At 51.2% G+C, this 17,525-nt stretch overlaps 1 protein-coding gene across 1 annotated transcript in view; it reads right to left on the bottom strand.

Annotated features, from left to right (window-relative positions):
- Window positions 1-17,525, bottom strand: part of PITPNM3 (PITPNM family member 3) — a 108,986-nt gene that overhangs the window by 80,141 nt on the left and 11,320 nt on the right. The window contains exon 2 of the mRNA XM_030923976.1: window positions 9,720-9,815. Within this exon, the coding sequence (XP_030779836.1) occupies window positions 9,720-9,815 (96 nt within the window). The remainder of the gene's footprint in view (window positions 1-9,719; window positions 9,816-17,525) is intronic.

The raw sequence follows: 17,525 nt of genomic DNA, 5'->3' as shown, positions 1-17,525 counted from the left end.
CACACACACGGAAGCAGCAGCAGCAGTATCTCCTTTTGGAGCCATTCAGGCAAAGAGGGGAGCTGCAGGGCTCAGTTTGCAGTCTTGGCTCTGCTTCCCACATTGTAGGACAAGCCTCCAACAGGACCTGTGGAGCCACACCGTGCTCATTTGTATAAATGCCCTGCTTGATTCTGCTTTTCACCTTCTGGTGACTGTCTCTTGCATGCTAATTCTTCTCCTGGTGATCTCTGCTGCGGACATGGTTTTAACATGTACTTCACCCTGCTGAGACCTGACCCAGCTCTGATGAAGCTCCAGGCTGAACCTCATCCACTGTTACCATAGCCCTGGCCTTGACCACAGACTGACTCTGACCCTGGCCAAAACCTGGTTATACTCCTGTAAGCACAACCTCCAATGCTATAAGGAAAGCCTTTCTTCTTACCCCGGAGCTTCTATTTCTACTGTTGACAGGACTCCAGAGTAAAGAATCTCCTTGTCTTCGCCGGGTGCAGTGACTCACACCTATAATCCCAGCACTTGTGAGGCTGAGGCAGGTGAATCACGAGGTCAGGAGTTCGAGACCAGCCTGACCGACATGGTAAAACCCCATCTCTACTAAAAATACAAAAAATTAGCTGGGCATAGTGGTGGGCGCCTATAATCCCAGCAACTCGGGAAGCTGAGGTGGAAGAATCACTTGAACCCGGGTGGAAGAGGTTGCAGTGAGCTGAGATCGTGCCACTGCATTCCAGCCTGGTGACAGAGTGAGACTCCGTCTCAAACAAACAAACAAACAAACAAAAAATTCTCCTTTTATCATGCCAGGAAGGCTTCACCTCCAGCTCATGGAGCCGAGGGCTTGGTCACATTCTGCAGATGGCCCATCCAGTAGCACCTGTCATCAGGCTCACAACATGGATTTTTCCAAGAACCTAGATATGCATTGCTTGGGGCTCTGGGCCACAAGATTGCTCATATTCACCTTGCACTGCCCATCAGGTGCCGCCATGGCCCCCCATAGTCAATACCATAACTCCCTCTTCCTTGTGAGGGGCAGTCCCGGCACAGCTCATCCCCAGACGTGTTGGGCCTGGTTCCACGGCGTTTTGTCTTCCACTTCCCCTCCCCTAATGGGGGAAAAGGCAGGGGAGAGTGGCGGCCCACAGCACACCTGTGGTTTGCTTCTGTGATGGCTCCTTGGCCCAGGAATAGTCATGCAGCTTCCCACAGTGACATCTTTCCACTCCCTCCAGGAGACAAACACTTCTACCCCTGCCATTCTATAGATGAGGAACCTGAGGCTCAGAGACCCAAGACTTGCCTGAGATCAGACGGCAGCCAGTCAGTGACACAACCATCATGGAAGCCTGGTCCTCTACGCCCAGAGGACACATAGCATTTTCTTCTACTCCCCCCCACCCACCCTTGGGGTTAGAAACCCCCGGGAGGCTAAGTGATCACAGGGAAAGCTCAGATCAAAGGCTTGGCATGTGCCCCCCATTCTCTGTGAGACCTGACCCTGACTTTGAGACTTTGTCTATAAAATGGGATGATTTAGCCCTGCAGTACCTTCCTCTCCCAGTTGCTATGGGAAACCAGGAGTTGGAGGCACAAGCAGATTCTGCAACACAGAGCCCAGCTCCTCAGGCCCCAGCTTCCCACTTTGGGGAGTGGGGGAGGGGAGGACCAGCCAGGCTGGGCACCTCAGTGCCCAGCAAGAAACCAAGGACACAACAGACAGGGGGGTAAATGCAGAAAGGAGGACTCCTCCAGCTTCTAGCTCAGAGAGTTCCCTTAGCCCTGCCGAGGGAGACAGTCTTGTGCTTTGCTCTTGATCCAGCTACCCAGTGCCAGATGTGCCCTGACAGTAAACCCTAGCTCCACCACCACCACCACCACCACCATAATCACCCCATTCCTGGCCCTGATGGCACTTTTGTCTCTGCAACTGTCAGAGCCTGGCCTGCTTATGCATAGTCATGGAGGGAGGGCTATTTAGATACTGGAGGGGGTGGGGAAACCAAAAGAAAAGAAGTATTTCCCATTCAAGTGAGGGAATAGACCTGGACACCATAGCCAACAGAGCCTTGCAAGGCCATGGGGAGCCTCATTGACAGATCCTTCGAGGTAAAGCCCAGCATCCTCATTTCACAGGTGCAGAGCTGTGCCACTGGCCCACGGCCATGCAGAACCTCAGAGGAAGGGCTGGGCTAAGAATCCACATCCTGCCAATTAAAGGGACTTCCAGTAACACTATCTCCTGGCAGTTAATTTCATGAAAACACCTCTGTTTATACCTAGATGTTTGCTGGCTCTAACTGGAGTGTTCTTTCCATCTAAGCAGAAGGTTAAAGTGAACGATGCAGCTGATATTTTCTAAATGAAGACATACATTTTGGTATAAAAACAGAACATAAAATGAGCTAGGCTTGGTATATCCAGCCAAATCCCAAACAAACACCCAATGCCACAGTGACTGTTCCAGCCCCAACCTTGCGTCCCTTCAGGGATGAAGACCTCAAAAGACAGTTTCATTTTCTCTCTAGAACTTAGCGTTTCCCAGGGTCCCTTAGCCAGGGACCCTGGGAAACCTGAGCTGCTCTAACAGGTCAACCCATCCTCCTTGGTCCACGAAGCTTTTCTTACCCATGGCTTCTGGCCGGACTACCTGTCACCCAGCAATCTTCATCCCTCACAATGAGGAGCTCACTCAAGGTCCAGGCATGGTTCCATTTTGAGGATCCATCCTGCACTACAGATTTTGAGTTCTGCATCTCTGGCCTTCTCTGGGAATGGGACAGAGGTACCCAGGGCCAACCCTGAGCCTCGTCAGGAAAGCATGTCCAGAGGACACCCACTGCCTTCCACAATACGGGTTACTGGGTCTAGTCCACCCACTCTCTCCTCGCTGGGGCTGTGAACCCACAGTGAACACTGAGCCAGTGCCTCCCTGGCTCACTCCGGCCACACCAGCCTTCCTGCCGTTGCTCAAAGACACCAAGCTTGAGCGCAGTGGCTCATGCCTGTCATCCCAGCACGCTGGGAGGCTGAGGCGGGCAGATCACCTGAGGTCAGGAGTTCAAGACCAGCCTGGCCAGCATGGTAAAACCCCATCTCTACTAAAAATATTAAAAAAAAAAAAAAATTAGCCAGGCCTGGTGGTACATGCCTGTAATCCCAGCTACTTGGGAGGTTGAGGCAGGAGAATTGCTTGAACCTGAGAGGTGGAGGTTGCAGTGAGCCGAGACTGTGCCACTGCAGTCCAACCTGGGTGACAAGAATGAAACTCCGTCTCAAAAAAAAAAAAAAAAGAAGATGCCACGCTCATTCCTCCCATCACTTTGCGCTGGCTGTTCCCACTGTCCAGAACACTCTTACCCTGAGACTTGCAGGTGGTGCATTTCTCATTACTCAGCTCTCATCTCAGGGGCACACCCCAGGGAGCCTCTGACAGCCACCCACTCTATCGCGTCCTTTTATGTTATATGGTGGGGACAGTCTCCATTTTTTAAACAGCATTACTGAGGCATAATTGACATTCCATCAACTACACACCTTTAAAGCACATGGCTGGGTAAGTTTTGACATATGTACATACCTGTCAAACCGTCACCCCAACCAAGCTAGTGAACAAGGACCCATCCCCTCTAGAAGTTCTCTCCTGCCCCTGTTTATCCCTCCTCCCCCAACTCCCCATCCCCAGGCGACCACTGATCTGCTCCTGGCACCACAGATTGGTTTTCATGTCCTAGACTGTTGTATAAATGGAATCATACAGGATGTACTCTGCTTCAGTCTGACTTCTTTCACTTGGCATGATTATTCTGAGATTTATCCATATTGTTGCATATATCTGTGGTCCATTCCTTCTCAACTGTACCACAATTTGTTCGCTCACTGATGCCCATTTGGGCATTTTCAGTGTGGGGCTATAATCCATCAAGCTGCTGGGAACATTCATGAGCAAGTCCTCAGGTGGAAAAATGCTTTCTTTTTCTTGGGGAAATGCCAAGGAGCAGAAGGGCTGGGTCACATGGTAGTGAAGTATGATTCGCTTCTTAAGCAGCTGCAATAGATTTTCCCAAATGATTGTATCATCGTGCATTCCCGCCAGCCGAGTTTGAAAGTCCCAGTGCCTCCGCATCTTGGTAAGTTATTATTATTATTATTTTGAGATGGAGTTTCGCTCTTGTTGCCCAGGCTGGAGTACAATGGCACGATCTCAGCTCATCACAACCTCCGCCTCCCAGGTTCAAGTGATTCTCCTGCCTCAGCCTCCCGAGTAGCTGGGATTACGGGCATGCTCCACCATGCCCAGTTCATTTTGTATTTTCAGTAGAGACAGGGTTTCTCCATGTTGATCAGGCTGGTCTTGAACTCCTGACCTCATGTGATCCTCCCGCCTCAGCCTCCCAAAGTTCTGGGATTACAGGCATGAGGCAGCCCCTTGTAAGTTATTTTAATCAGTCATTCTAATAAGTAGGTAGTGGTATCTCATTGCAGTTTTGATTTACAATAATGACATCATTCCCTAATGATGAATGACATGGAGCATCTTTTCACGTGCTTACTTGCCATGTATATATCTGATATGGTGCAGCATTTATTCCTTTGTGTTATTTTATTTATAGTAATTCTTTTTTTTTGTTTCAGACGGAGTCTTGCCCTGTCACCCAGGCTGGAGTGCAATGTCATGATCTCGGCTCACTGCAACCTCTGCCTCCTGGGTTCAAGTGATTCTCCTGCCTCAGTCTCCCAAGTAACTGGGATTACAGTTGTGTGCCACCACGCCCAGCTACTTTTTTGTATCTTTAGTAGAGGGGGTCCTTCACCATGTTGGCCAGGCTGGTCTTGAACTCCTGAACTCGTGATCCACCTGCCTTGGCCTCCCAAAGTGCTGGGATTACAGGCATGAGGCACTGTGCCCAGCCTATGGTAATTCTTAATAGAATGTATTTGCTTGTGTATTGTCTTTCTATTTGTCACCTACCACCACCACTGGGCTATAAGCTCCACTGGCTAGGGCAGGACTCGGTTGCTCCTGTATCCCCCACACCCAAAAGAGCACCTGGCACTTGATGGACAGATGTGCCATGAATACTGTTGAAAGAGTAAATGAATGAGGCTGAATTCTAGCTCCCGCTCTGCCTCCTTGTGTGGCCCTGAACAAGGTTCCCCAGCCTCCGTTTCCCAGCTTGTAAAGTGAGTCAGAGGTGTTGGATTCAGAAACCTTGAGGAGCCTCCCAGCTCTGGCTTGGAATGGGTTGGAGGCCACATCCCCTTCTGGCCGCTCTGGGTTTTCCCTCACTCTGCATCTTCCAACCTCGGCACCGCTGGGCCATGGTCCCCCAGATATCCTGTCTTGGCAGTAGGGGGAGTGACACTTCTTTTGCATCTGGGAGCCTGGACTCCATAGCCCACCCTGCAGCACCTAATCACTCCTGAGCCCCAGACCTGCCACCTTAGCCAGAGGAGCTGGCACCCTGCCGAGGAGTTGTTATGGATCCAGAGAGCTCAATACTCCTGCCTGACTGTTCCCTAATCCCTCCCACGCCTTCCATACACAACCAGAGACCCCCAGAACCCAGAACTCCCCTCTGCTCCCAGACCATGAGCTCCAAGGACCTCTCCAAGTGAACCCCAGTGCTGGGCCAATCGGTTGGGCTGATGGCCACAAGGGAAGTAGGATGGTCCCAATATCCGTAACACAGCAAAGGAAAAGGGCTGACCTGGACACTAAACTCCTGGTTCCAGCCCCTGCACTTCCACCTTGATGTGTGATCTGAGGGGGGGGGGGTCCCGTCTGTGCTGTGGCCTCAGTTTCCCCATGAGTGCACTGAGGAGGGAGATACAATGTTCCCAGGCCCGGTCAGTGCTGGTACCCAGCAATGCAGTTTCTTCCGGTGTAGACGCCGTTGGGTTTCTCATTCCGCTGGTCATTTTTGTATCAGTTGAGGTGGGCTGGGGTGGGGGATCATGACGGGGGTTATGGGCAGAGGAGGGAGTACAAATGCAGGAGCTCTCAGGGACAGAAGGCTGCCCAGGCAGCAATGAGACTGCCACACCCACTGCCCAGCTGGTCTCTGCGGGGAGGCACAGAGAAGGTCACCTGTGAAGACCTCCAAGCATGCAGGAACCATTGGACTAGACATCCATGGCAGTCAAGGAGTCATCCGAGGGACTCATGGAGGAAACCCAGGGAGCTTTGAAGGCTTTAGTGCAGGATGACTGAGTCGGGCTGGATTTAATGGTGTTGGCCTCACCACAACTATAGAGTTGGAAATGTTGAGGCCATAGGGTGCCAGGCCCTGCTCAAGTGGAAGACAGAGACCACACCCAGGGTCAGGGTCAGGGTTCAGCCTGGGCTGGAGAGCAGAGGGCAGGGAAGCAGCCCCTCAAGAGATGCTCAGAAGCCCATGACCTGGCTCCAGACACAGAGCACTGGCTGAGCTAGGCTGTGCTGGACCAGACCCCTGGATAGACAGAAAGGATGGCTTCACCTCTCACTGCCTTGAGCCAAGGAAACACACAAAGGCGTTGGTCCAGGGAAGAATGGAAAGGAGGTCAGGAGTCGGCAAATTAGAACTAAAGAGGATCCCAGCAGCCTGTGGGGCGGATCCTGTGGCTTAGGAATGCAGATGCTCTGGAAGAGGGCAGATGGGAGGGAGGCTGCAGAGATATACGAGGTTCTGTAGGGTGTGTGGAGAAGCAGAAGATGGGGAAAGACAGGGGAGAATCTGATATCCTGAAAGAAAGGGAGAAGAAAAGAAGGAAGTGGCCGGGCACAGTGGCTCACACCTGTAATCCCAGCACTTTGGGAGGCCAAGGCAGGCCGATCACTTGAGGTCAGGAATTCGAGACCAGCCTGGCCAACATGGTGAAACCCAATCTCTACTAAAAAAAAAAAAAAAAAAAAAAAAAAAATTAGCCAGGTGTGGTGGCACATGCCTGTAATCCTAGCACTTTGGGAGGCCGAGGCGGGCAGATCACTTGAGGTCAGGAGTTTGAGACCAGCCTGGCCAACATAGTGAAACCCCGTCTCTACTGAAAATACAAAAAAAAAAAAAAAAAAAAAAATTACCTGGACGTGGTGGCACATGCCTGTAACCCAGCTACTTGGGAGGCTGAGGCAGGCTGGAACCCGGGAGGCAGAGGTTGTAGTAAGCCAAGATCGCTCCATTGCACTCCCGCCTGGGCTACAAAGCAAGACTCCATCTCAAAAAAAAAAAAAAAAAAAAAAAAAAACAAAGGGGATGATGAGAAAGAAAACACAGGGCCACCAACACGGGAGGAGTGAGAAGTGGGGCCAATGTCACAGCAGAATGAGCCGTGAGATGGGAGGGAGAGGACGGAAACAACTGAGGGGCCAGGGAGACAGCCGTCAGTGTGAGAAGCACTGCAGCTGCTCTCACGGACGGCAGGTGAGCAGGGCCTGAAGGGATAGAGCTGACCCTCGTGCCACCCACAGATGCCTCTGTTGTCAGCTGGGAACGCAGAGCCCTGATGAACTGCAGAAATGTTTTAAATGAAAGTCTTCCAAGCATCAAAATATTGAAGCCGTTGTTGTCTCACTGTGGGTTAGTTGCTATGGAGAAATTCAGCCCCGGCAGCCACTCTAATCAGACGCCCATGGGAGACAGGCCCCAAATGGGCTGGTTTAGGGCTGGCATCAGGGGAGAGGTTCCCCGCCCAGAGCCAAGAATCGTGGGGGCTCAAGTCAGAACAGCTCCCCACCTACCAGCCACGCTTCCTAAAAATCACCCAAACTGAGTCTTCTCCATTGTTGGAGGCACAGAGCTGATAGGGAAACTGAGGCCCAGAGAAGGTGAAAGACCCGCCAAGGTCACAGAACTAGTCGACGGCACGGCTGAGACCACATCCCAAGTGCCTGCTCTGGATGTCTTCTAGATGTCTTCCCAGCACGTAGTCTGCTTCTCTTCCAAGACCCCGTTTGCCAGGCATTTCAAAGCCGGACCCATCTCAGGAGTAAGTCAACACCCTAAAGACAGTGACTTCCCAGAGTGGGGCCACGCAGGCCAAGCAAGAGACCTTCCTGGGCTGTGGAGCAGGACCCTGGTGCTTCTCCTCGACTCCTACGCAGCCCAGCCAAGCATGGCTGGGGAGGGTCTTCTCTGCTCAATTCCAGACCGACTCCACCTTCCCGTGCCCGTGCACCTGCCTGGGTGTTCACACCTCTGAGCCTTCGCTCAGGCTGATCTCTGCCTGAAATGCCCACCCCATTGGATGCCCCTTTTTTTCAATCCCAGTGTCAACAATGCTCCTTGCTATGTCGTGGATTGGCCATGATGAGATGCAGAGGTCATTTGCCCATCTTTCCTGTCTCTCACCTGAACACTGGCAACAGTCTTTCGAATACTCTGACCCTCCCTGCATATATGAGGCTCATTTTTTTTTTCTGAGACAGAGTCTTGCTCTGTCCCCCAGACTGGAGTAGAGTGGTGTAATCTCAGCTCACTGCAACCCCTGCCTCCTGGGTTCAAGTGATTCTCCTTGCCTCAGCCTCCCCAGTAGCTGGGATTGCAGGCACCCACCACCACACCTGGCTAATGTTTTGTATTTTTAGTAGAGACAGGGTTTCACCATGTTGGCCAGGCTGGTTTTGAACTCCTGACTTCAAGTGATCCACCCACCTCGGCCTCTCAAAGTGTCAGGATTACAGGCGTGAGCCACCGCCCCCCGGCCGAGGCTGATCTTAAGTTGCACCAGCTCACAGGTGCACGCAGCATCTCCTCGCAGTCCCCTCCCCACTGCCTGCCACATCCTAGACACTCAGCCTTCCTCCAGTTCCTGGAATGTTCCTGTCTCTCCTACTTCAGGGCCATCACACCTGCTGTGCCCTTTGTCCGGAAGGTTCTTTCTTCCTCTCTTCACCTTGTCAATGTCTTCCTCCTTAGCTCTACAGAGAGAGTGTTAACAACCTCCTCACCATGTTAAATTAGGTGCCCCTCTGACGTCTCTTCTCTCTTCTCTTTTTTTTTTTTTTTTTTTTTTTGAGACAGAGTCTCACTCTGTCACCCAGGCTGGAGTTCAGTGGCACCGTGTTGGCTCACTGCAACCTCCGTCTCCTGGGTTCAAGCAATTGTCCTGCCTCAGTCTCCCAAGTAGCTGGGACTACAGGTGCCCACCACTACACCCAGCTAATTTTTAAAATATGTTTAGTAGAGACGGGATTTCACAGGGCCACCTGTTAAGGGAACACACATGTTGGCCAGGCTGGTCTTGAACTCCTGACCTCAGGTGATCCACCTGCCTTGGCCTCCCAAAGTGCTGGGATTACAGGCGTGAGCCACCATGCCTGGCCTGACTGTTCTCTCTTACAACAGCTGGCACTTCTACTTAGCGGTGGCACTTCCACTTAGTGGCAATGCTCCCCATTCGTCATTGTATTTTCCTGTCCTGTTCTTGGATGTCTGCCTCTCCTGTGAGGCTATAAGTTTGATGAGAGCAGCAACATGGCAACTGATTGCCACAGGATCCCGAGCACCTAGCAGAGTTCCCGGCACATGGTAGAGGTTCAACAAATATTTCAAACAGCAAACAGGCAAAGGCTGAGCCCCTGCTCTTGGCACACGCATAGGATGGGTAAGTATGGAGTGTGGAGCTGCAGATACCATGTCTGAGTGGGGAGGGATGTGAACACCCAAACGGGATCCTCTTCTTGAGGTTTCTAGGAAGGTCACCCAGCCACTGATGTGAGATTGGGGTTCACTCACCTCTGGCATCAAAGAATTCATCATCTGAGCTCTCCACGGAGTCACTGAGGACATTTCGAAGGTGCCAGGGGGCACCGCCGCCCGGGGGAGGGCCACCTGTTAAAGGGAACATATCTGTTAACCAAGCCTGAGATGGTGCCCCAGTATGAGGGAGGTGACCCAGGACCCCCCCGCCTGGACTAAAGGCCAGTTAGCATCCTGCACATCTGTGCCCTCTCCCTCCGAGGCCTCAGACCTCATAGAGACCTCCCTCTCCTGTGCTGTCATTGAAGCTCAAAAGCTTCTCGGAGTAAGCACAGCAGAGCAGGAATGAGTGTGCCCATTTTGCAAGTCCTAACACCGAGGCTGGTGGTAGTTATGAGCCTTTGCCAAGGTGACTTTGCCAAGCAGTGTCTCAGTCAGCACAGGGGAAGCTCTGCTGTATTAACAAATGAGCGCAGACGTTTCAACAGCAGTGGTTCATTTCTCACTCACACACAGGTTGGAAGGGAGCTCTGCTCATCGTGGTCACTCAAAGATGCCACCACTTTATAATGTCACCAGCCCAGAAGGAGACATCAGGTTCTAGCCAAGCAGGGGAGAAGGGCTCAGAAAATCTCACCAGTCTTAAATGCTTCTGCCCAGAAATCACACACTTCTGCTCACATTTCACTGGCCCTGGCTACCAGGCACACACATCCTGTCCCTCAGAGACCTGCGTTCTTATATCAGCAATGCCCCTGCCTCCGTTTTTCCATCTGCACAATGAAAATCCTGGCAGAGACTGTCCTTTGAAATTCTTCTACTCTGACTGATATTGGAGGAGTCCACCCGGCCAGCAGTAGCTGTCAATAAACAAGCAGGGGGTAGACATCCTCCCCAGCCACTGCCAGGTAAGCCTGATGGTGTAGTCCTTAGAGATACCTGCTACAGTCCCAGTTCACCACACCCCCTACCCTGCAGGATGCTGGCACTGTTCCTTGCCCTGAGTCCAGACCCCAGAGCATAAACTATTCGTGAAGGGAAAGGGCCAGCCCAGGCCATCCAGGGACATAGCCCTCCTGCCTGTCATTCCTGCCTGGCCCACCACAAACTCCCAAACACACACCCAGTTTGTGCTTCATGGCTTGCAGCCCAGTGAGAAGCACATTCTGAGACGTCAAAAGGACAGAGGTTATAGTGAGCACCAACTCAGTGGTCACCTCTAGGTACAAGGCTGATTCCCTAAGCTTCTTAATCTCTGCCTCCAACAGTGTGAGCCGATGTCCCACCCTCGGGCCCTGGATTTACTGCAAGAGTCCAGATGTACCACAACTGTGTGTTCCTAACATGGATACGGGACTATTTTCCAAATGTATGTGGAGGACATTCTAGCTATTGCAATAAGACAAGAAAAAAGATATGAAAGGGATATAGATTGGAAAGGAAGAAATAAAATCATCTTTATTCGCAGATGACATGATTGTTGTCTATGCAGAAAACAAAAAGCCTACAAAATCTATGTTAATAAAAACGACCAGGCCGGGCGCGGTGGCTCAAGCCTGTAATCCCAGCACTTTGGGAGGCCGAGACGGGCGGATCACAAGGTCAGGAGATCGAGACCATCCTGGCTAACACGGTGAAACCCCGTCTCTACTAAAAATACAAAAACTAGCCGGGCGAGGTGGCGGGCGCCTGTAGTCCCAGCTACTCCGGAGGCTGAGGCAGGAGAATGGCATAAACCCGGGAGGCGGAGCTTGCAGTGAGCTGAGATCCGGCCACTGCACTCCAGCCCGGGTGACAGAGCAAGACTCCGCCTCAAAAAAAAAATAAAAATAAAAAAAAAAAAATAAAAACGACCAGAACCAACAACTGAGTATAGCAGGATTGTAGGATATAAGATCGACATGCAAAAGTCAATTGCATTCCTAGATACAAGAAAATGAACTGAAATTTGAAAATGATAATGCCACTTAAAATAGCACACACAAAATACTTAGGTATAAAGCAAATGTATGTAAAAATTTCCGTGATTCAAAAACTACAATCACTTAAAATTATTCCTGAATTATATTAACGGTATATTTTCTCAATCAACAGATACTGAAGGTATAAAATCTATCCATCCTATCTACTATATTCGCATACTATGTGAACATGCTATATTAATATACAAACCTCGCTTGCTATCCAAATCTTTTCCGTTCCTAAGAAGTAAGAATTTGGATAGTCAGGAAAGTCCTATTATCCCCATCTGTTCAGCTCCTGAGTTTTAGATAGTAAGAAGCAAGAGTTTAAGTAGCAACCGAGTCAGCTGAGGATTTATCTGGATCCATTTGGTTCCTGAGTTTGAACAGCAAGAGCCCAGTGAGAGGCTCCTCTATGCCGTGGCCTTATACATGCACGATTTGGATCCATCCGAGAACAAAGACAGAGGCATTCTCTCTGACGACATGTGCAGGGGTCCCAGGGGGAGGTCTGGGGCAGAGGGAAAGGCTACAGGGAGGCCAGTTAGCTCCATTTGAGGGAGCAAGTTCTCCCAGCTACAGGTGAGCAGAAAAGGAAGGGGCTGGTGGCCATCAAAGGGGGCCTCTCATTCCACAGACACTGTGCTGGGTACGGGAACACTGTGGGGAATGAAAGGACAGGATTGGGCGCTCACAAAGTTTACATTCTGCAGGTGGGGAAGGAAAAGCCAGCCTGGGTCAAATAAACAACCCAGATAATTTCAAACTAAAATCTCTCCCTTCCTACACTATGTCCTCCTTCCTCAAGTGTCTCTTATGTGGTAATTACAGCCTAAAGAATAGACAGGCTTGAACGTGTGGATCTCTACATCCGCGCAGAGAATATGGTGGGGAAACTCAGCCTCAGACATCAAAAGAACTTTGTCACCTATTGTAGTTATAAATGCTGAACTAACGCGATGTCTCCCTTTTATTATTGTGACTGTCTTTTGTGGTTAAAATATATATTTAGATTTCTTTTCAAATGCATATTTTATCTTGTTTATTATTATTCTACTTGCTTTCAAAATGCATTACCTGCCTTGGTGTTTTGTTTTATTTTGTTTTTGAAACAGAGTTTTGCTCTTTTCGCCCAGGCTGGAGTGCAATGGTGCAATCTCGGCTCACTGCAACCTCCACCTCCCAGGTTCAAGAGCTCCTCCTGCCTCAGCCTCCCGAGTAGCTGGGATTATAGGTGCCTGCCACCATGCCCAGCTTATTTTTGCATTTTTAGTAGAGACAGGGTTTTACCATGTTGGCCAGGCTGGTCTCGGACTCCTGACCTCAGGTGATCCACCCGCCTCGGCTTCCCAAAGTGCTGCGATTACAGGTGTGAGCCACTGTGCCCAGCCCTGCCTTGGTTTTTAAATGTATACTGTATACAAGGTCTCCCCCCACCAGCAGGGGCTGCCCAACAAACTCCTGGAAAGGTGATGGGGTGCGGGGAACCTCAGTTATACACATTTGTATAAAAAGAACCTGTAAAAACAGATATGTTAAGAACATGGGAACTGTTCCCTGCATCTCTTCCTCCAGCATGCAGATTTTTTGGTAAACAACAAAGGTCATATGTCCAACAAGGAGAAAAGCAATAGGCAGTGTCTCAGGAGGGGTTAGAGGCAAAGACCTTTGTGGAAAGGTGTCAGGTGAGCAGAGGCCTGAATAATGAGAAAACTCAGACATGCTAAGCATGTGTATATGTGTGTGTGTGTGTGTGTGTGTGTATGCACATCTGCTCGTGCACATACATGTGTGGGATGGACCATGCAGAATCCATGGATAAGAGCCTTCTTGGATGAAAGAACTGCAAGGGTAAATAAATTCCTACATGAGCTTGGTGTGTCCAAGGGGCAGAAAGAAATCCATGTGGCTGGGGCCAATGATTGAAGGAGGACGGGAACAGGGGAAACAGAGCCTGACCAGGTAGGGTAGGATCTGTCATGGACAGAAGCTTGGAACAGGTGAGTTTTAAGGCTCCTCCTACTGCCCAGCCTCTATCATCTGCAAACTTCAAGAGGAAGGGAATACAGATGCCAAAGACGGTCACAAAGTCTCCTGGGGGAGAGGACCACAAGTCAGATGTGCTAGAGGCCACGTAGGTTCCTGAGAGTCAGAGCAGATGGGCACGATGACCCCAGAACAGGGAAAGTCTCAGAAGCAGTGTCCTTCAGGCAGGTCCTTGCCCTACGCTTCTCTGCATTTCCTGGGTCCAGCACAAAGGTCCCACACAGAAGAGGGCCAGGAAGTGTTTGACAAACAAGTAAATGAATAAAAATGATTTGCTTGGTGAGTACAGCGTGCCAGGCAGTCTGCTAGCTGCTTTTCAGACGTTAGCTAAAGTCATCCTAACCAAGCCTAGCAAAGTAGATATAATGAATCCCCACCTTACAGCTAAGGAAACTGAGCCTCGGGGATGTTTCAGGAAGGCATTTCCTCTGCGGAAGAGCTCAGGGTGGGGGACCTCAGTCTCCTCCTCTCTCCATTGCCTGCTCTCTTGGAAATGGCAACCCTTCTACCTGCTGCTGGCCAGCTGGACAAGGGGCCAGAAGCCTGCCCCTGGCTCCTCGTAGGGGCCCCAGTCCTGGGGGGCTCAGCTGTCCCAGTTCTAGAACCATCTGCACATCAGCTCTACAAATCAGTGTCTGGGCATCCTTGTGTCTGTGGGAAAAATCTAAATGGATGTCTACATTCCTACGTAGAGGTGTCTAGTGTTACACGAGCATTTGTCCCTGTGTCTGCGTGGCTGTTGTGTGTGTGTCTGCATTCCTTGGAGAGTGTGAGCCTACCTACCTGCCACCCCCTTCCTAATACTGTTCCTAAGAATCATGCATGCATGCCCACTCCCAGAATTCTCTCCCTCTCTCCCTCACACACAAAGTAGATCAGCTCCAGCCATGGGTAAAAATTTAGTAGAGGTTAGAACACAGGCTTTGGAATGACACAAATCTGGGTGCAGTGTTACCACTTGCTAATCTAGGACCTGAAGCAAGTTAACCTCACTGAGCCTCGCTTTTCTCATCTGGAAAATGGGCATCATAATCCTTACCCCACTGTTAGGAGATTTAAATGACATCAGATCAGCCCCCAGAGCGTCCAGTCCACTGCCTGGCACTTGGAAATGGTGGCCTTATCAGCTACGGGACCAAAGATTGAGGCAAGGTAAGCCCACCTGAGGGGCTTCCAGGCAGCTGCCAGGGGCCCTCCCCAAGGCCTCAGAGCTCTATCTGTGTCCTCCAAGGCCCAGCCCACCTCCTCCTGAAGACCCTCCTTCCATCCACCTTCACTACCACATTGATTTATTTTTACTTTTTGTTTTTTAATTGAGACAGGGTCTTGCCATGTTGCCCAGGTTGGTCTTGGACTCCCGAGCTCAAGCGATCTGCTCACCTCGGTCTCCCAAAGTGCTGGGGTTACAGGTGTGAGCCACTGCACCCAGCCCCACATTTATTTAAAATGTGAAGTCAGGATTAAAGAGAAGGGGAATATCCCAACTCTTCCTCTAGCAATTTAGAGAGAAACAAATGACCCTTCACCCCAGCAATGCCAGCACAGCTCCGAGCTGGGCCGCTCAGTGGGAGGGGCTGCCGGAAGCCATCCCCACTCCCTCTCCTGGCCCCGATACCCACCACCTCAGGTCCAGAGTGGTCTCCGGGACCTTGTCATGGGTCTGGATCTCCCTAGCATGGGTGCAGCCAAAGACCCCGCTCAGGTCGCCAGCTCCTCCTGGCCATCTTTCCCACACAGGGACATAGGAATAGGCAGACAGAGAGACATACAGGCAGACAGATGGACAGGCATCTCCTATGTGTGTTCTCCTCTATATCAGGGACTCCAAGGCAGCCTCAGCCCAGGGGCAGAGTCCTCAGGTGAAAGAAGATACCACCCCCGTACTCAGGAACTCTGTCTGAGGGGAAGATGGTTCACAGTGAGGACCGCCCTGACCGAAAGATGCAGAACAAAGGTATTGGCCGATGCTTCCTGGGCCAGACCTTGGGCCAGATGGTGCCCAGGAGGAAGGAGTAGGGGACAGAGCTGAACTGGAACAGTCCCTGCCCTCAGAAGTGCCAGCCCTGGGGGCACAGACCTATACTGCTCCCTGCACAGAGCACAGGAGGAACAGAGGAGCAGGCAGCCTGGCCCGTGTGAAATTCCACACCCGCAGTGTCTGTTCCGTGGCAAGTGGGAACTGCACCTCCCAGAAGCAGGGACCGGCTAGGGTGCTCAGAGGGTTTCTGGGGGAGGGGAAGCCAAGATGAGCCTCCAAGGAAGGGGTTGGCAGGGTTGGCCAGGCTGGGGCAGGTGGGAGGAAGGGAGAGACATAGGCCAAAACAATCGAGCCCTTTCCAGGCAAAGCTGGATCTAGAACTTTCTCCTCAAGGGTAAGGAGCATCAGGGCAAAGGAGGGCACATGGGTGTCTGCTGGCAGTTGTGACTCCAGGGACATTCAGATAACACGTGCAATTTCCAGACCTCCAGGGAGGAACAGGTGCCCCTGAGCAAGGCCCTGGTGGGTGCACAGCGCTGGGCTGGCACCTGTACCTATTGGCCTGTGGCCACAGCTTCCAGGCCCAGCCCTGCCTATGGCTATATCAGAAACTGCAGCCTGCCAATGCTGGATGGACTTAAGCAATCTGTGCCTCAGAAGAGGAGAGGGAGGCCAGGCATGGTGCCACACACTTGTAATCCCAGCACTTTGGGAGGCCAAGGCAAGAGGATTGCTTGAGCCCAGGAGTTTGAGACCAGCCAGGTCAACAAAGTGAGACCCCATCTGTACAAAAAAATCAAAATAAAAACATAAGCCTGGCAGGGTGGCATGTGCCTATAGTCCCAGGTACTCAGGAGGCTGACGTGGGAGGATCACTTGAGCCCAGGAGGTTGAGGCTGCATTGAGCCATCATCATGCCACTGCCCTCCAGTCTGGGGCACAGAGTGAGCCTCTGTCTCAAAAAAATAAAAATAAAATAAAAAACAGAAAAGGAGAGGAGCCAAGAGTGAGAGCAGTGCCTGGCTGCAGGGCTGAGGCTCATTTGAATGGTCTCTCTCTCTCTCACACACACACACACACACTTACACGAGAACAGCAGGTTCTACAAGCACAAGCATCAGGGTCGAACTCCTGGCAGCTGATGCAGGTGAAAATAATCAGGCCTTGGGATGTCCCATGGGCAGTGAGAGCCCTGTAGACACACAGAGCCCAGAGCACACATATGGCTCATGCAGCCACACACACACACACACACACAGACACACACACACACAGACACACACACGCACACACACAGACACACACACACAGACACACATGCACACACACAGACATACACACAGACACACACAGACACACACACACAGACACATACACACACAGACACACACACACAGACACACACACAGACACACAGACACAGACACACACAGACACACACACAGACACACACAGACACACAGACACAGACACACACACACAGACACACACAGACACAGACACACACAGATACACGCACACACACAGACACACAGACACAGACACAGACACACACACAGACACACACACAGACACACACACAGACACACACACACATACACACAGACACACACACAGACACACACAGAGACACACAGAGACACACACACAGAGACACACAGACACACACACAGACACACACACAGACACATACACACACAGACACACAGACACACACACACAGACACACACACACAGATACACACACACACAGACACACACACACACAGACACACACAGACACACACACACACGCACTTAGAATCACACTTCAGTGCTCTCAGCTCTGCCCTGGGGTCCCTGGGGTCCAAACGCAGA

The sequence above is a fragment of the Rhinopithecus roxellana genome, chromosome 19 (genome assembly GCF_007565055.1).
Source record: "Rhinopithecus roxellana isolate Shanxi Qingling chromosome 19, ASM756505v1, whole genome shotgun sequence".
Classification (NCBI taxonomy): Eukaryota; Metazoa; Chordata; class Mammalia; order Primates; family Cercopithecidae; genus Rhinopithecus; species Rhinopithecus roxellana.
This window is presented reverse-complemented; position numbering and strand designations above follow the sequence as displayed.